At 33.1% G+C, this 19,524-nt stretch overlaps 6 protein-coding genes and 2 pseudogenes across 6 annotated transcripts; 1 reads left to right on the plus strand and 7 right to left on the minus strand.

Moving 5' to 3' along the window:
- Nucleotides 1-2,099: 2,099 nt before the first annotated feature.
- Nucleotides 2,100-4,233, minus strand: DMAP1 (DNA methyltransferase 1 associated protein 1). The gene is made up of 6 exons (XM_089080206.1): nucleotides 4,073-4,233; nucleotides 3,375-3,995; nucleotides 2,936-3,266; nucleotides 2,718-2,859; nucleotides 2,484-2,638; nucleotides 2,100-2,388 (listed from the first exon to the last, which is right to left on the minus strand). Exons 2-6 carry the CDS (start codon nucleotides 3,932-3,934, stop codon nucleotides 2,284-2,286), a joined length of 1,293 nt encoding a protein of 430 aa, XP_088936332.1. The 5' UTR covers nucleotides 3,935-3,995; nucleotides 4,073-4,233; the 3' UTR covers nucleotides 2,100-2,283.
- A 1,534-nt stretch (nucleotides 4,234-5,767) lies between these two features.
- LOC105424591 (endoplasmic reticulum-Golgi intermediate compartment protein 2) lies at nucleotides 5,768-7,828 on the minus strand. Its single transcript, XM_011634885.2, has 6 exons — nucleotides 7,458-7,828; nucleotides 7,230-7,395; nucleotides 6,743-7,115; nucleotides 6,376-6,626; nucleotides 6,048-6,308; nucleotides 5,768-5,971 (listed from the first exon to the last, which is right to left on the minus strand). The coding sequence occupies exons 2-6, from the start codon at nucleotides 7,330-7,332 to the stop codon at nucleotides 5,784-5,786; spliced, it is 1,176 nt and encodes a 391-aa protein (XP_011633187.2). The 5' UTR covers nucleotides 7,333-7,395; nucleotides 7,458-7,828; the 3' UTR covers nucleotides 5,768-5,783.
- Nucleotides 7,829-8,023: 195 nt separating this feature from the next.
- Nucleotides 8,024-8,657, minus strand: LOC105424590 (histone H2B). The gene has a single exon (XM_011634884.3). The coding sequence runs from the start codon at nucleotides 8,568-8,570 to the stop codon at nucleotides 8,199-8,201; it is 372 nt and encodes a 123-aa protein (XP_011633186.1). The 5' UTR covers nucleotides 8,571-8,657; the 3' UTR covers nucleotides 8,024-8,198.
- Nucleotides 8,658-8,767: 110 nt separating this feature from the next.
- LOC105424589 (histone H2A) lies at nucleotides 8,768-9,495 on the plus strand. Its single transcript, XM_011634883.2, has one exon. It carries the CDS (start codon nucleotides 8,861-8,863, stop codon nucleotides 9,233-9,235), a length of 375 nt encoding a protein of 124 aa, XP_011633185.1. The 5' UTR covers nucleotides 8,768-8,860; the 3' UTR covers nucleotides 9,236-9,495.
- Nucleotides 9,496-9,920: 425 nt separating this feature from the next.
- On the minus strand, nucleotides 9,921-11,051 carry LOC105424588 (15-hydroxyprostaglandin dehydrogenase [NAD(+)] pseudogene; annotated as a pseudogene).
- Nucleotides 11,052-11,896: 845 nt separating this feature from the next.
- Nucleotides 11,897-13,127, minus strand: LOC148936082 (15-hydroxyprostaglandin dehydrogenase [NAD(+)]-like). Its single transcript, XM_089080208.1, has one exon. The coding sequence runs from the start codon at nucleotides 13,009-13,011 to the stop codon at nucleotides 12,070-12,072; it is 942 nt and encodes a 313-aa protein (XP_088936334.1). The 5' UTR covers nucleotides 13,012-13,127; the 3' UTR covers nucleotides 11,897-12,069.
- A 1,312-nt stretch (nucleotides 13,128-14,439) lies between these two features.
- Nucleotides 14,440-16,124, minus strand: LOC105424587 (15-hydroxyprostaglandin dehydrogenase [NAD(+)]-like). Its single transcript, XM_089079290.1, has one exon. The coding sequence runs from the start codon at nucleotides 15,028-15,030 to the stop codon at nucleotides 14,680-14,682; it is 351 nt and encodes a 116-aa protein (XP_088935416.1). The 5' UTR covers nucleotides 15,031-16,124; the 3' UTR covers nucleotides 14,440-14,679.
- A 574-nt stretch (nucleotides 16,125-16,698) lies between these two features.
- On the minus strand, nucleotides 16,699-17,965 carry LOC105424586 (15-hydroxyprostaglandin dehydrogenase [NAD(+)] pseudogene; annotated as a pseudogene).
- Between the last annotated feature and the right edge of the window lie 1,559 nt (nucleotides 17,966-19,524).

Below are 19,524 nucleotides of genomic sequence, written 5' to 3' on the forward strand. Positions count from 1 at the left end.
GGTGATTGAAGACTCGGTACACGGAAAAGAATGGTGTTGAATCAATAGCATCGAGTGGATAATTGGAAATGATCTCGTTGATTCAATAACAGCATTAATGAAATAAATGCATATATAGATGTGTGTGTGCATATATACACACACATATATATATATATATATATATATATATATATATATATATTTTTTTTTTTCTCAGTTAATATTGCTATTGAATTAAAATTATTTCCAAATACATTTGATGTTGTTAACTCAACATTATTTTGTTTTCGTGTAGTATCTCGAGCCCCCGAAAATCCTCGCACGTCGAATCCCGCACACCTCTTGTTACGAAAAGAAGAATAAAAGAGCGCTCCCTTCCCCATCGCCATTGTATATACATATAATATATTAATGCATATTATATTGTCATATAATAGAACACGCGAGAGCGGGCAAGTTAAGTACGGATGTTATTGTTATTAAAAACGAAATCGCGCGATAAAGTGAGAGTATCTCGTTGCGTTTCAAATGCCTGCGGGACAGGATCGTTGAACGACGAAAATGTTGTCGACAGTTTTATTTTTCCATCGCGCCCATTACGATTACTTACTTGACTGTTCGGGATGTAAAGCGTTCCTAGGAGGCGACTCTTACTTCTCTGTTCCATTATTTTAAGTTTCGCGCACCGAACAGCGAACCTTACCGTTGAGTCTGTCTCTCGTTTAAGGAAAATCGGAATGACGACGCCTCGAGACAGCGGCATCATCTTCGATCACACGCACGGTTTTGTCCCACCGTATTCAATAAAATAAATCAATAAATATGCAGCACAACGTGTCGATCGCTACGCGCGACTCCATGCGAGGCAGGTCCAACTCTTGAGCGGTATCCCCCTCTCCCCCCCCCCGAATGTCGAGGGGACACTCCGATATTCCGTACGCAAGGATATGTATGTAGATGTATACACGAGAAAAAAAAAACATTGCAAGCGGCGATGATGTTGCGTGAGCATTTAAAACTCTTCTTATAGCGTTTATTACTTAGTAGATAAGATTAGAGCGACGTAGGGAAAAGCGCGTGTGCGTCACACCGAGATGTAAATTTTTATAAAGTTTCAAAAGCGCGTAACGCAAGTTGTTGTAGCCCGCAGCTGTAAGGTAAATCCCCCCTCCCCCCCCTCCCCGATTCGGACGAGCGATACGACTTGACAGTTAGCCGCTGCCTCGAGTCTCGGAAGGGACAAGTATCTTTGTGACGAGAACAGACCGTCGAGCGTGAAAAGAAAAAAAGAAAAAAAAAAAAAAAGAAAGAAAGAAAAGAAGCTGGCCGCTAGTCGGTAGAGGACGACGACGATCGAAGGCGAGAGGATGCTCGCGCGAAAACGATCTTTTACGCGAACGAAAACCCGCGGACGATATCCCGATATCCCGATATCATTGTCTCGCGCTTTCATTCGGAGAAGTCCTCGCGAGATTGGCGCAGCGGCGAAACAGGCGGGACACACGAGACCGCTGGGTTCGTCGATTTATTATCGCAGACGTAACGCATTATTCCGTACCAAGTACGGCTAGAGCTATCTCGAATAATTTATTATAGGATTAAAAGAAAAAAAGATTTAAAAAAAAAAAAAAAAGAGTCAACTGTAACGCGAGTAACGGAGCACGAATGAGGAAAGGCCTGCATCGACGACCATCTGACACCCTTCACACTTGCCGATTCACAAATCCCTTCCTCCCTCCCTCCCTCCCTCCCTCCCTCCTCCTCCTCCGTCCCTCTTTCCTGTCCCATCCCAATCCGATCTTTATCTTCCTTTCCTTCTGAACACATACAAATACATATACATACGCGTGCGCGCGCAGTCGCATGCAGCATACACGTATACATATACATATACAGACACACACGTATACACCCCTCTACGCCCTCAAGGAAAACAAAATAACATATTGTAATCTATTGTAGATTGTTGTAGATAAATTATACGGTTTGACCGTACATTGTTACTTTTTGTCGACAATATAAAATACACAGATATAAGTAATTATCATTGTCTTTTCGTTATTTCATTATACTGCCGACTCATACGTTGGCGAAAATGAGATACCTACAATGTTAAATATCTTTTAAATTATTTATTTCTTTAGTATAAAATAAAAATTGCTTCGTAATATAATACATCGTTATGGGTAAGGCATACTCGATCATTTCCTTTACGAAAATTAATATGTTAATAATTAAAATAACAATATATACAGAGCATACTCAATTAATCTGTATTTTACATAAAAATTCTTATTTTTTTTAATGAATAATACTGGGCGTGCTGGGTGATCCTACCACGTCAATAATATCCGCTTTAACTTCTGGTTCTGTTTTTGGTAGGAGCGCTGGTGGTATTGTTAAAGTCTAAAATGAAAAATACAGCATACGCGTAAAACCAAATTAAAAGTTGTAAGTATTAAAATTATATTCATGTGTGAGATATTGTTTTTGATAATTACCTTGCCTGGTGCCAACGCTTCATATTGGTGCCTTAAAGATTGTAATTCGTAATCACAGGTTGATAATGCACTTCTCAATTCGTAATGCAAAACTATGTCGCTACGCAGTTCATTAAACTGCTGGCATATTTGTTCTGTTGGTGGTGGATTTAGTTCTACAATGTAACAATTTACATTTAAGTCATCAGTTAAATTCAACAAGCATAAAAAACCTAAAATTCTATTTCTTTTTACCTAAACGCAACTCATTCAACATTTGTTCAATGCCTTTCATTTTCTTTTGACCAAGACTGCTTGGTAATTTGATTCTTTGAGAGCGAAGCGTGACACCACTATTTTTAAAATCGGGGAATTTAATTCCAGCTGACTCAACTGCCTATAAATAAAAAAAAAAATGTATAAATGCTTCGAGATAGATGTACTATTGTATAGAGTATAATTTTGTGATATACATGAGAAGTATCAGTTTTATTCGGTCTATTCCTAGAAGAACTACTGTTCTTTTTAGAAGATTTCCTCTCGCTCTTTCTAGGATCTGCTTGATGATCAGCTGCTGTGATTAATTTCTGTAGATCTTGTGTTTTTCTATCTCTCTCTTTTTTTCTTTGTTCAATCTTGCGTAATTCAGCCAGAAGAGTCTGTTCTTCCTCCACTTGTTCAGGAGTACGTTCAAACAACTTCTTTAGTTGTTCTTTCCTGCGTTTCTCATGTTCAGCATCAAAGGTGTACACCTTGTCAGTATGGGATTTTGCCTTTGTCAAAGCCGCGCACACGTAATAATACCTATGAATTTATGTACAATGGCAAATTTTCCAGAAATATCTGATAAAAATCAATAAAATATAAATATATATATATATATATATATTTATATATATATATCATTCTTGCCTCTCTTTTAAATCTTCGACAGATCTAGCAGGAAACTTGGCACGATCCCACCTATCCTTAATAATAATAAACCTAAGATCAAATCTTCTGCATAAATCAAACAGGTGATCGGTCTCTGCTCGTGTCCAACCGTTACTCACTAAATGCTGAACGTATTCAGCATTCGTATAAGTAGGGATAGGAATCTTTTTATTAAACTTCGCGAAAGGATATTCCTTCCCGGCATCGGCGACGCGACGCCAATGATGAAAGACCGCACCGTCAGTGCGTGCTGGATTGGTGAACGGTGTCCACTTCCATGGCCTGACTTTCTTCATACCGAGCTTAGCTCGCACCTGCTTATAGCCCTTCGCGGTGTCAGTCGGAAACAACGGTGGCACATCATTGTTGTCCTTGCAGAGGAGGGCGAATACTTCGCGATGCATGCCCTCAGGACGTTTCGGCACTTTGTTGTAGTCATATCGTTTGCGATTCTTTTTATCATTGCCCAATATCGACTCTTTCGTAAGTTCCGTAGTTGTCGGTACATCAATATCCAAAATATCACGTACATCTGCCATCACTGCGTTTAATAAATTTGTTTTCGGACAGATGTTTCGCACGTTTGGAGGTTAGGTTCCGCTATAAGATTAATGATACATTAAAACCAAGTCCGTCTTGATTTATCAACGTGTGGAACATTTTAGCAAGCACATTACTTCTCGACTGTTCAAGAAACAAAAATCCGAGAAGAGAACATAGAAGTATTGTTCAAATTTATAAAAACCGCAAATCCAATCATAAAAAGAGCTCCGCATACAAATACATGTGCATTGATCTGTATTGCCCGTGATGGACAGATTGACTTTGGGATTGCGTTCAGAAAACACAAGTTTAAGGCTGACTTTTCATGCTTGACGCTTGACGCTCATTTTTAGCGTCAAACTAGATCACGTAATCAAAAATGACCATTCAGATTTTACTATTCCGTTTAAGGAGCGACGGGCTAACTCCGACTTGATCTAAAATGATTATCTACTTCTTATTTACAGTGCAGATATGTATCTGTACTCAATTATATTTTGTCTTATAGAAACGATGTTTCATCATGAAACTTTACTAAGATAATTTCTTTTACAATTACGAAGGTACTTACAGAGCCAATTTTTGCAATTTAGCTCTTAAATAATTAAAATAAATGTAACTATCTATTCCTTATTTACAGTGCAGATATATATTTGAGTACATATATCATCTCGTAGAAGCAATATTCTGCCATGAGCCATTTTCTACGTACTTTTTATAAAATTATGACTCTTGCTCGCAGAGCGGGATTTTGCAATTTGATTCTTAAAAAAAAATTTACAATAGATGAAAATATTTGCACTTTATTGTCCTATAATGCAAATCTGTTTACGCATAAAATGAATTATTTATTTTCACACATTTTCTTACAAAAATCTGTAGCTTTTGTCAAGCAAATATTCTGTAGCTTTTGTCAAGCAAATATTCTGATTATAAATATTATAATTATATAGCTTTTCTCGCAGTATTTTGGTCGTAATATGGGTGAAAAGGAAATCATCTCCGATAGAGGTTTCCATAGTCTCTCCTGCCGACCCTTAATTTTGACGTGATCTAATTTGACGCTAAAAATGAGCGTCGAGCGTCAGCATGAAAAGTCAGCTTAATAATCGAGTTTTGGAGAACGTATATGATTGGTAGCTTCGAATACCAATCACTATGCAGACTGTACACTTTTGTTAAGCTTTGTCCACGATACTAGAAATCGATCCGAAAAATCTTGAACGGAGGAAAATTGACAAATCGCGGTGGTCAACTGACGAATTTTTTCTTCATCTGAGATCTCAGATCAATTTCTAACATCGTAGACGCAAATTTTTAGAAGAAACTGATCAATCATGTCAATATACATATATATTGTTGATTATTATTGATATGTAACACATTCGATCATGTATATCTTTTGTCATTTTTGGAAAATAAAAAATTCTGTCGTAAATTATCAAAATGATTTATTTACATTTTGAATTTTTAAAAATTAGTTAAGTATCGAAAAAATATATTAATACAAGAGATGGACCGAAATAAAATAAAAAGCATTGCAATTTCAAAAGTTTGATTTATTATAAATTCATTTTTTAAAAAGAAAAACTATTTACACTAGTAAGAGTTAATTATATCACCAAAAAGTACACTAAACATTCATGATACATGAATATTTAGAGTTAGATAATATTTTAGATAATATCTAATATATACACACACTGATTATAAAAAAATGATTATAACTGAAGTGTATATGCATAATAAAATCTCTTATTTCCTTAGACATATCTCACACTTATGTATATAAGAGATAACAATAAAAATAACAATAAAAATACATAAAATAGATAGTATAAATTTTTATTGAGGCTGCATAATATCAATACTTTGAGGAGCTGTAACATCAAGTAAATTTATAGTATTAGGCGTCCGATAACTTGTGGAATGTGGGACGGATAATCCACGATTATCTGTCGACTTTATGTTTAGATTTAGAAATTTACAACTTACAATACACCAGAAGCTTTGTACAACGTTTTTAATCAATCCTGTAAATTTATTCAGATAATTCAGTAACTGTGTTTTTCATATTACATTTATTATAGAACTTGTTTGCAAACTTACCACTTGTGACAAAAATACCACCCACAGTAGCACATAATTTTACTAAAAACTGAAAAATAGTATCACGTTCCTGCGTTACTTTAATTTTAAGTGCACTCATATCATATTTGAAGAAAATTCCTGGTATTCCATGAGATCCCTTATGGTGATCAATTGGTCTTTGATGATCTTTAACACTGTATTGATAGGTCTTAGATGTGCTTAACAAAGTCCTGATATCTGTAGGAACTACCTCAACGAAGTATTGATAAAGCATCATATCTAAAAGAAAAGTCATTTGTCAAATCAAGGAACTCATTATCGATCTGTTACAGTAAAAGGAACTTACTATTATCTGTAATCTTCTCATCACCTTCAAGGGGATGTACAATACCTGGACTAGGGCCACCAAAAGAAAATCTATTGATTCTGTGAGTGAAGTTATAATCTCGATCAGTCATAAATGCAGAAATATGTATATGACCATGTGGCACAGCCAATGATTTCCCCGCAGTTATGTGAAAGTTACCTGCTACTTTATTAACATTTAAACTACCATGAACACGACAGGCATTCGGTGGATAATCTGGTTTGTACAATCTAAATAATATTATTAAATATTATTTTATTTAATAATAATATTGAATATTCTATATCAGCACAAACTTGAATATACCCATAATTTTCAATAATTATAAGTGATAATCTACACATACCGTTTTGGCATCTCACTGTAAAGAGTAATTTGATTAGATTTCCAAAGCAATTCATGAATAGCATGATACTCTTCCCTTAAATACAAATTCATATGTTTTAGAGCATCAAAATGTGCCCTTTGCTCTGGTGTTAATTCCCACCATGTATCTTCCTCCTCTAAGGAATCAAAACCCATCATATTCTGATTTGTCGAATCTAAAACATCAGCACCAATACTACCACATGGCATTGCCACTGTTACATCGATGTTAATTTGTAGTTTTGCATCTATTTCAGTATCTGGTTCAAATTTGAATTGTAATCTACTATCAAGATAGTAACTTGTTTCAGCTATTACCAAATATGCAATAATAAGAATTGTAAAAATAGAAACTGAAATAAAAACAGATTATTAGTTGGAAAAAAATATAGTTGGAAATATTATAAAATACAATATATAAATTAAATACTCAACATAAATATTTTATTCAATATCTGTTAACTTACATGTTCCCCCAACCGCAGTTTTATCGACATATAATTCAGGAACTTTTGGGAACGCGTCCAGTTCCTTAACTGTTTTAACATTAACGTGTCTTCGTCTTAACATTTTTATTCGTTATACAAATTAATATTCACAAACTATGTATCAATATGCATCTACGCGACTAACCTGTAAGAAATATTTATCGTGTTAAAGAAAATTTAGAATTAAACATGTGTTTGTTTTTTTACCTTTAGCGTTACGTTTATCACCATATTTACTACGCATCCAAATTTCAATTAAATAAAACAGCATAATATTTTACATTTGATATTTCTGTGTTATTTACATTTTGACGTGTCGCATCTGCACAAAAAAAATATGAAATACACGTATTCTAACCTCAATATTAAAGTCAACGTAAAAATATTACAGCGGCGATCATTTTGCAGAGAAAGATGGCGCCACGTTGGCATCACGGCTTGATATAATTCTTATTTGACCAATTATACCTATTTAAGAATATTATAAAGTATGTTTCATATTCTTTTCTTTAGAAAATACCTTCGTTAACTTATGTATCGAAACTTTGAATTCGATTTCGATATTTGAATCATTTTTTTTTTCAAAATGGTTAGACGCATCTCCACAATTTTATGAAGTGTTGTTATGTATTAGAAAACTCGTATCAAATTCTTCCAATATACGAATTTATGTTTATATTAAATTTGAAATACGAAAATCAAACAAAAGGTGAAAAACAGAACTAAGTCATTCGCATAAGAAGTTAAAAATTAAATCATCTCAAAAACGACTATTTACAATTTAATACTTCTATTCTTCTAGAATGATATACATGTTTATTTCATTTCCATATACAAATATAAATCTTTTAATATTTGAACTACTGTTTCAATTGGAACTGTGAGAATGCCAAACGTATGAAAGAATTTGTGGCCCTGATAAGGGCCGTTGGTCTTGGGAGGAGTGATTCACTTGGAGCTGGTGTACTTGGTGACAGCCTTGGTGCCTTCACTCACAGCGTGCTTCGCCAATTCTCCTGGCAGCAAAAGCCTGACAGCGGTTTGGATCTCCCGGGAGGTGATGGTGGATCGTTTATTGTAATGAGCCAAACGCGATGCCTCAGCAGCGATACGCTCAAAGACATCATTGACAAAGCTATTCATTATGCTCATAGCTTTGCTGGAGATTCCGGTGTCAGGATGTACTTGCTTCAATACTTTATAGATATAGATAGCGTAGCTCTCCTTCCTCTTCCTCTTCTTTTTCTTGTCGGTCTTGCTGATGTTCTTCTGAGCCTTTCCGGCTTTCTTCACAGCTTTGCCGCTCGCTTTCGGTGGCATGATTCTTCACAGTATCGTAAAGTGTCGTATAAACAATCGCCAAGACGGAACTTCGAGAAGTGACTCGCATCGCCGCACGCAATCTATTTATATTATAGAACGTCGGTAGTGGCGCACCAATCGCGTTACGCAGCACAGCCAATCGTTATGTGCTCGACGCGCCATTGGTCAAGCCTCACTGCGGGAACATAGTATAAAAGGCCGGCGAGAAGCCCGAAGAGCGGCACAACCAGTTGAGGTGTTCTCTCTTTTGGTTCTTCGTAGAAGTTCATCGTTCGTTAACCGCAAACATGTCTGGCCGTGGTAAAGGTGGAAAGGCTAAGGGAAAGGCGAAGTCTCGTTCCAATCGCGCTGGACTGCAATTCCCCGTTGGACGTATCCACAGACTTCTGCGTAAAGGAAATTACGCCGAGCGCGTTGGTGCTGGTGCCCCAGTCTATTTGGCTGCGGTAATGGAATACCTCGCTGCAGAAGTATTGGAATTGGCGGGAAACGCTGCACGAGATAACAAAAAGACCAGAATCATTCCCAGGCATTTACAGCTAGCCATTCGGAATGACGAAGAGTTGAACAAATTGCTTTCTGGCGTTACCATCGCTCAAGGTGGTGTGCTGCCGAACATCCAAGCAGTATTGTTGCCAAAAAAAACTGAGAAGAAAGCTTAACTAAAGCAACAACAAACGGCCCTTTTTAGGGCCACCAATATATTCATATACGAAGAACATTCTCATTCACTATCCTATTTTTAAATTCATTATTATTGCTACTTTGAATTGTTTCTTTTAGGAAAATATGAAATAATTTTGTTATATTTTCTAATTAATAATTCTTTTTAACAATTCTGTTAATTATAATGCAAAGTTATACATAAAATATCTTAAAATGTTTACACACTTTTAAAATCGAATAAACAAATTCAAAAATTTTCAAATATTTTTTTAAAAACTCAAAATTTATCAAATACAAGTAACCTAATTTATCTATATAAAAATTATTTGCGCTTTACTACTCTTGTTATATAATTTATTAACTTAACATTTTATTTTAATTAAGATGTAAATAAAAATAAGTATTATTCATTTTTTAATTTAGGAACTGTTCAAAGCAGTTTATATTATTACTTCATACCATTACACACACACACACACACACACATATTAAAATCTACAAATCTACCGAAAATCCATTAGATTGAAACTTACAATGTACGTATGAATTCAATTGATTTTTCAAAGTTATTGAAAATGAAGCCTACAAGTAAAAAATTTATTTTATTTATTTTTTAACTTATTTTTCATAAGAGTATTTTCTCTATCAGAATTATAAAACAATTAATACTCACAATCAAAATTTAGGATAGAAATTGATAATTTTTATTAATATTTTATTCTACATGACGTGACCTTTATACAATTTCAAATTTAACATAATTCTTTATTTCGTATTGATACATTTGGTAAATATGCGAGTCGTCACGAAAAATCGAAATAAAATATTAAGTATTAGTATTACACCGGCTGAGATCGCTTAGAATAATGGACAAAGTTCACGGCGTAAGGCGGTTGACCACCTTCGCTGACCCAAACAGCTCCATTTTTACCCTTTTGGATGAGATCTAACATTGCAAGTGCTACATGGTCGCTAGATTGTCTTGGAAATTTTTTGACTTCGTCTTCAATATTACCTAGTGTAGCACGAACAAGAGCGCTGATTGTGTTCGGGATATTTTCAACCAATGCAGTCTCCGTAAGACCCGGACACATAATCAAAATTCGTACGTTAGTCTTGTCATATAAATCTGCTAGAGCCTGACTAAATCCAAGAACGGCGTGTTTCGAAGCGACATATACTGGATGTATGACATATGGGGATAACCCAGCTATGGATGAAATATTCACGATTACACCACCTTTGCCGCCTTTATGCTTCCCCATGTAATCCATCGCCAAAAAAGAGCTGCGTATTAGCGCCTTTACATTGACATCGATCGTCCGCTCCCAGTATACGTCATTTAATATACCAGCATTATTAATAAGAATGTCAAGTCCCTCGAATGCATCGATGACCTTCTTGAATGTCTTCTCCAAATCTTCTGCCTTCGTCACGTCGCAGGCATAAAAGACAGCACGACCCTTTCCAAATTCTTTCTCCAACGTTGCTGCTGCACTCTGTCCATTTGATGTTGGCAAGTCGACCATGGCAACACGTTTTGCACCATTACGAAGTAATATTTCAACGTACTTATAACCTAATCCAGCAGCTGCACCAGTGACCATTACTGTTTTATTCTGTACGTTATACATTTTGTTCAGCTCTTGAAGCTTCAACGAGATGCACGAAATACACTGTCTAATATTGTGTATAGAGTAATGCAATATATTCAACATATCATCACATCTTATCTTATCGAGTGTAAGAGAAACGATAAGGCAAACAAATAATAAACGTAGCAAGTGCTACATAATCGGCGGATTTATTATATTTATTGAGTTCAACGTCAACGTTACGTTCATCTAGTAGAGTGCGGACAAGATCGCAGGTTTTGCTCGATACTGATAAAACACTTGATAATATTACGTTAGTTCATTAAAATGTTTAAGCGAAGTTATCAATATAAATTTTATACAAACAGAACTTGTTTAGAATAATGGACAAAATCTGTGGCATAAAATGTTTCATCATCTCCGTCGACCCAAGCAGTCCTATTTTTACTTTTTTTGATGAGATCTAACATTTCAAATGTTATAATATTCAATTATTAAAATGTTCTGGAGACTAAATAGTTTCGAAATATAGCAGTACCCGAAAGATAACTCATAAGCGTAATGAAAATGTTGATAATTTATTTTGGCAATTTTTACAACGTAAGAAATATATAAACAAGAAAAGATTTTTTATAATATTAAAATATTTACTTATTATTTGACAGATTTATTATGTACCCTTTTTTATATTCTAATGTAATATAATAATTAAATTCCTTTTGTATGTGTACATTTTTTAAATTGCTTTTTCCACTTTTTATTTGTACCTATTGCAAGAATATAAAATTATTTATTTTATGTATTAAATGTACATTACAAATAAATGTTAATATAATTTATACAATTCGTCAATATTTTTAAAGGCGATATAATTTTTAAGTATAAAGAATTATATTTAATTAAACTAATAAATTATCGATTATAAATTATTTTCGAATTTTTTTTTGTGATATAAAATAAATCATATGTCAAATTGCAAAATAAAATCTATGAGGATGTTCTATTTTAAGGATAATCTTTATTTAAGGGTATACTAATATTTTATAAATATAAAAACAATAATTCGGTTTTTATACCATTTATTTCACATTTGACATAATTTCAATGTCCATAAATGTACACTACTACATACTACTGTAATTGAAACTGTACTACATACTATATACTACTTCTAATAAACTAGAACGCTTGGAAATTATATTATTTTATTTAAAAAATCACAAAAAATTTAGGCATCAATTGAATGCTTGGAATATTCGACTAATATCTTGGAAAATTCGATTAAAATCTTGAGATATTTGACTAAAATCTTGGAAAATTCGATTAAAATCTTGGGATATTTGACTAAAATCTTGGAAAATTCGACTAAAATCTTGAGATATTAAACTAAAATCTTGGAAAATTCGACTAATATTTACGACATAAGGTGTCTGATTACCTTTGCTGATGCAAGTAGTACCGTTTTTATTGCATTGAATAAGAACTAATATTGCAAACGCTACTTGGTCGGCGGATTGTCTTAAATATTTATAGTGTTGGTCATCAACGTTAGTTGAGTGCGGTTCAGTGAGGGTAAGATTACACATTTTGTCCAAGACATTTTCAACCATTTTAGTCTCTATATAATCTGGACACATGAACATAACTCGTATTCCAGTCGAGTCGTATACATTTGCTAAGAGCTGACTAAATCCCAAAACAGAATTTTTTAAAGAAATATATATTAATGCGGAAGAAGATGGATTCATTGCTGATGCAATGTTCACGATTATACCGCCCCGGCCGTCTTTATGTCTTCCCATATAATCCATCGCCAAAAAACAACTGCGTATTTGCGCCTTGAAATTGACATCGAATGTTTGCTTCCAGTCGTCATCTACTGCAACAGCGTTGTTGATAAGAATATCAAGTCCTTCAAATGCATCGACGACTTTGTTGAATGTCTTCTCCAAATCTTCTGGTTTCGCTATATCGCAAGCAATGAAGACAGCACAATCCTTTCCAAATTTTTTCTCCAATGTAGATGCTGCATTTTGACCATTCGATGTTGGCAAGTCGATGATAGCGATACGTTTTGCACCGTTACGAAGTAATGTTTCGGCATATTTGTAGCCCATTTCGTCAGGTGCTCCAATTATCATGACAGTTTTATCAAATACATTACATATTTCGACCATCTTTTAAAACTTCAATAAGATGTATTCTTCACCGAATAATAATGTGCACTGTCTAATGGAATATACGTAGCTGGAACAACTGAGCTGACGTACAATGGAATAACGCTAAATTTATAGTTTGTTTTAGTAGAACTTTATCGATCTTTATCTTATATATCAAGATTGAAAGGAATGATATCGTGAATTCTAGGATTTGATGTTTATCAAATCCAGGAATTTACAATATTGCAAAACAAGGTTTCATTTGTTAAAAAATTTAATGCCATTTGTAGGGAGAAACCTGACAATGAACACAATCATTATTTTCGTGTAACCACTAGGTAAGTTCTGTTTCTGTTTGGATCATGGACATAGCACGAAACAAGTAGAAAATGTGGCACACTACTATGTTAATTATGAAATAATTTCGTAAACATGGCTACGTAATTCCATGTCCACGATTATGGTGACGTGACGTATTGCCTAGCGATTTTATAAAAAAAACTGTTATATATCACTATCAGGTTTCTCTCTGCAAATAACATTAAATTTTTTGGTAGATGCCAACTTGCTATTCAATGATATAGATACTGAATGATATCCTTATCATCTCTTTTATTTTTGAAACATCGATAAAGCTTGTCTTTATAATGAAAAAAATATATAAGCATGTCAAAGAAAAGAACAAGTACACAAGAATTTATTGTTAATTTGATTATTATTAATTTATTCTAATGCATAAATATTGTAGTAATAAAACATTTTTTTGTAAAATATCACATAGAATACAATCACGCTTAGAAGTATTACAAGACATAACCAATAAATATTTATAATATTATTATATATTAAATAAATATTTATCTGAAACACCTTTGCCTTAAAATTGTGTAACTGTAATAAATGTAATTCACAGAAACGCAAGTTACAATAATACTGCTTAAGCACAAAGGAATAGAAAATGCCACTACATCGTTACATTTCACTCGCAAACAGATATATTTAACTTTAAGGTAAAATATTTGTTGCACGGACGTATTTGAAAAATTAAAAATCTTGTAAAATATTTATTAAAAGTTGATAAATACAGAGTCTCCTGTAGCAGATGTAACATCGCTCGTAAGAAAATAGACGGGAACAAGATAAATGAAAATGTCTTATACCATTTTGCAATATTTGCAATGATTTTCGAATCATTAAATATTAAAGTTGCACAAAACTAAAATATTTTATTGTCTAAATTTATTGTAATCCTCTTTTAAATTCTCTTTTAGTATATCGTGTTCATTTTAATTAGACTTTTTCACTTTTTATTTGCAATGAATAATGTATAAAACTGTTCCTTATAGATATTAAATATATTATATAAATATGTAATTAATATAAATCGCGAATATTTCTAAAAAAATAATATAATTTCTAATAATAAAGAATTATATGTATTTACGATTAATACAGCTTTTACGTCATTTATTTCAAATAAATTCAATTTACACAACTGATACAACGCTTCGTAACATAACATTATTTTATTTAAATGCCCAAGAAAAATCATCTATATAAATCTATATATAATTCTTATATAGGCAGCGCTCGTTTGGAACGAATGGACGAAATTTACGGCGTAAGGTGGTTGATCACCTTCGCTGATCCAAGCAGCTCCGTTTTTACTCTTTTATAAGATAAGATCTAACATTGCAAGTGCAACATGTTCAATGGATTGTCCTGGATATTCCTTGACTCGTTACCTAATACAGTGCGGATAAAATCACAGGTTTTGTCGGAAGCATTTTCAACCATTTCAGCCTCTGTTGTACCCGGACATATGATTATAACTCGTACTTCAGTCTTATCGTACAAATCTGCTAAAGCCTGACTAAATCCGAGGACTCCATATTTCGTAGCGATATATACTGGGTGCATGACAGCTGGAGTTAACGCAGCTAAGAACGCAACATTCACGATTACACCGCCTTTACCGCCTTTATGTTTCCCGATGTAATCCATCGCCAAGAAAGAACTGTGTATCAGTGTCTTCATATTGACATCGATCGTCGATTCCCAGTCATTGCCTATAACACTAGTGTTGTTGATAAGAATATCAAGTCCATCAAAGGTATCTACGACCTTCTGCAAATGTCTTCTGCAAATCTTCTGTATTATACATTCTTGTGATCTCTTGAAGCTTCAATGGGATGTGATCTTCGATTAATAATAATGTGAACTTTCCAATGCAATGGAGAGAATACGTGGCTAATACAAAATATGTTGGATTTGATAAAACTTTATCGATGCTTATCTTATCTACCTAAAGTTAAAGAAATGATAAGTGTATGTCAATCTAGAATTTACTATTGCACATTATTGCACAAGTTTGTATCACAAATTTTCACGTTTCATTTTAAGAGCTTCTTTGAGAGCATTAATATTTTGTGAACATTAATATGAATATGATTATATACTTTATCACCTTTATGCTTCGCTATATAGTCCATCGTCAAAAAAAAAATTACATATCAGAGTCTTAATTTTGACATCGATTGTCCATTCTCAGTACTTATCGTCTAGTAGAACAGTTTTGTTAATCAAGAATATCAAGTTTCTTGAATATATAACGAATATATAACGATTTTCATGAACGTCACATTCAAATGTTTTGGTTTCGACACAGTAAGTGATGAAGAGAACATTTTTTCAAATTTTTTTTCTGACGTATAGCTGCTGCATTTTGCCTATTCGATAAATCGATTGATAAATCGATCATATCAATATGTTTTGCATTATTACGAAGCAATGTTTCGATATGTTTAAAACTTATTCCAGCTACTCCAGTAATTATTATAATTTTATTATGTACGTTATATTATACATTCTGGGGATTTTTTGAAATTTCAACATTATGTGATCTTCAACGAATAGTAATAATGTACTATTCAATGCTGCAGAGTGGACGTAAAGTAAACATAACTAATACAAAATATGTTCTATTTGATAGAGTTGTATTTTACATACCAAAATTAAGAAAACACTGAACGTATTTATTAAATTAAAAACCACACTATTGATGTAAAGTAAGATTTTGCATGTATTAAAAAAATTTAATATTATTTGTTCGCATTTAGTGCGTTTTTTTTTTTATTCTAATCTAAGTTATTATTCGAATTATTTAGTAGGAAATTTGAGAAATTGAGAAGGTATCTTGCTTATAATAAAGAATAGACATAGGCATATTATCAAATAAAAAAAAAAACAAATATTTATTATGGATTTATTATTCTAGTGCATAAACATTTTAAAATTCAAGAAATTTTGTAAAATATCACTTAAAGTAAACTATCATATAATCACACATCATAAGATAAAACCAATAAATAAACTTTGAAATATCTTTGCCTTAAAATTGTGTAACTATAAATATACTATAATTTACAGAAACGCAAATTACAATAACACTGCTTAAGCAATGCCATTACATCGTTACATTTCACTCACAAACAGATACATTTAACTATAAAATACTTGTTGCATGGACATATTTGATACTAAAAATCTTCTAAATTGTTTATTAAAAATTTCTAAATATAACAATACTCGAAAGAAAATATAAAATATAAAAGAAAATATAAAAGAAAATATAAAAGAAATTATAATGTTGGTAATTTAGCTTGATGATTATTAAAACTTAAGGAGTATATAAGTATACAAAAGTTTTCACAAAATTAAAATATTTTATTGCCAAAATTTATTGTACATGTCTTTTAAATTCTCTTTTAGTATACCTTGTTTATTTAAATTATCATTTTTTATTTGCAATGAGTATTAAATGTACAAAACTGTTTTTTGTAGGTATTAAATGTACGACGATACAAACATGTACTTATTATAAGTCGCAAATATTTCTAAAGATGATATAATTTCTAATATAAAAAATGACATGTATTTACAATTAATACGGCTTTTATGTCATTTATATATGTCAAATAATTTCAATTTACACAATTGATACAATGCTTTGTAAACATTATATTATTTTATTTAAATTCCGAAGAAGGATCATCAATATAATTTTTATACAGGCACAGCTCGTTTGGAATAATGAACGAAATCTACGGCGTAAGGTGGTTGATCACCTTCGCTGACCCAAGCAGCCCCGTTTTTACCTTTTTGGATAAGATCTAACATTGCAAGTGCAACATGCTCGGCGGATTGTCCTGGATATTCCTCGATTAGATCTTCAACGTTACCTAGTACAGTGCGGATAAGATCGCAGATGTTGTCGTTGGGATTTTTAATCATTTCAGTCTCTGTTCTACCCGGACACAAGATCATAACTCGTACTCCAGTCTTATCGTACAAATCTGCTAAAGCCTGACTAAATCCGAGGACTCCATATTTCGTAGCCGTGTATACTGGTAGAAAAGAACATGGGTGCAATGCACCTATAGATGCAACGTTCACGATTACACCGCCTTTACCGCCTTTATGCTTTCCCATGTAATCCATCGCCAAAAAAGAACTATGTATCAGTGACTTGATATTGACATCGATCGTTCGATCCCAATGCTTACCGCCTAGTATACCAGCGTTGTTGATAAGAATATCAAGTCCTTCAAATGCATCGACGACCTTTTTGAATGTCTTCTGCAAGTCTTCTGATTTTGTTATATCGCAAGCGATGAAGACAGCACGATCCTTTCCAAATTCTTTCTCCAATGTAGCTGCTGCAGTCTGACCATTCGATGTTGGCAAGTCGATGATAGCGATACGTTTTGCACCATTACGAAGTAACGTTTCCGCATGTTTGTAGCCCATTCCACGAGCTGCTCCAGTGATCATTACAGTTTTATTATGTATGTTAAACATTCTTGTGACTTCTTGAAGCTTCAACGAGGTATGATCTTGAACGAATAATAATGAAATGAAACTTTCCAATGCAATGTAGAGAATATATAGCTAATACAGAATATATTGGATTTGATAAAGCTTTATGGAGACTTATCTTATCTTATCAAGGTCAAAGAAATAAGTGTATGTTTATCAATCTAGAATTCACTATTGCACATCGTTGCACAACAAGTTTGCATCAAAAATTTTCACGTTTCATTTTAAGGGCTCTTTTGAGAGAATTAATATCTTGTGAACATGATTAATATAAAAACCATTAATTTGAATTTTACATTATTTATTTCAAATTTGACATAATTTTATGTACACAACTGATAAATATTATGTGAGTACATTAATATTTTCAATGAAAGTTAGCAACATAATTTTTATACAAATAAAGCTTGCTTAGAATAATGAACAAAGACATAAGTGATTCATCATCTTCGTCGATCCAAGCAGCCCCATTTTTTAGTGAGATCTAACATTTCAAATGCTACATGATCGGTGAATTGTCTTGGATATTCATTAATCGCGTCGTCAACGTGATCTAATAGAGTGCGGACTAGATCGCAGATTTTGTCCGACATATTTTCAATCAATCCAATCTAGGCAAGACCCGGATACATGGTCATAAGTTGAATTCTAGTCTTGTTATACAAATCCGTTAGTGCCTGACTAAATCTGAGAACAGCACATTTCGAATCAGTATATAGTAATGTAAAGACAGAGTATGTCCGATGCAACTACCGATGAAATATTTACGATTACATCATTTTTGTCGCCTTCATGCTTCGCCGTATAGTCCATTGCTAAAAAAAAACTGCCTACCAGGGCCTTAATATTGACATCGATTCGTTCCCAGTAGTTGCCGCCTAGTACAGCAACTTTGTTAATCAAGAATATCAAGTTTTTTGAATGCATCGACGACTTTCTTGTACGTCATCAATGTTCAAATGTTTTGATTTCACATTTTCGTAAGTAATGAAGAGAGCATTTCTTCAAATTCTTTTTTTAATGTATAGTTGTTGCATTTTGCCCATTCGATGTTGATAAATCGATTATACCGTTTTGCACTATTACGAAGCAATGTTTAAAGCTTATTCCACCAGCTCCAGTAATCATTATAGTTTTATCATGTACGTTATACATTCTGGATATTTTTTGAAATTTCAACAATATGTGATCTTCAATGAATAGTAATAATGCACTGTAGAGTAAACGTAAAGTAAACGTAACTAACACAAAATATATCTTATTTGATACAGTTGTCTTCTGCAAGTCTTCTGATTTTGTTATATCGCAAGCGATGAAGACAGCACGATCCTTTCCAAATTCTTTCTCCAATGTAGCTGCTGCACTTTGGCAATTCGATGTTGGCAAGCCGATGATAGCAATACGTTTTGCACCGTTACGAAGTAATGTTTCGGCATATTTGTAGCCCATTTCGTCAGGTGTTCCAATTATCATGACAGTTTTATCAAATACATTACACATTTCGATCATCTTTTAAAACTTCAATAAGATGTGATCTTCAACGAATAATAATGTGCACTGTCTAATGGAGTATACGTAGCTGGAACAACTGAGCTGACGTACAATGGAATAACGCTAAATTTATAGTTTGTTTTAATAGAACTTTATCGATCT

This window comes from Pogonomyrmex barbatus, unplaced genomic scaffold (assembly GCF_055798465.1).
Source record: "Pogonomyrmex barbatus isolate J1 unplaced genomic scaffold, ASM5579846v1 scaffold3, whole genome shotgun sequence".
NCBI classification, from domain to species: Eukaryota; Metazoa; Arthropoda; class Insecta; order Hymenoptera; family Formicidae; genus Pogonomyrmex; species Pogonomyrmex barbatus.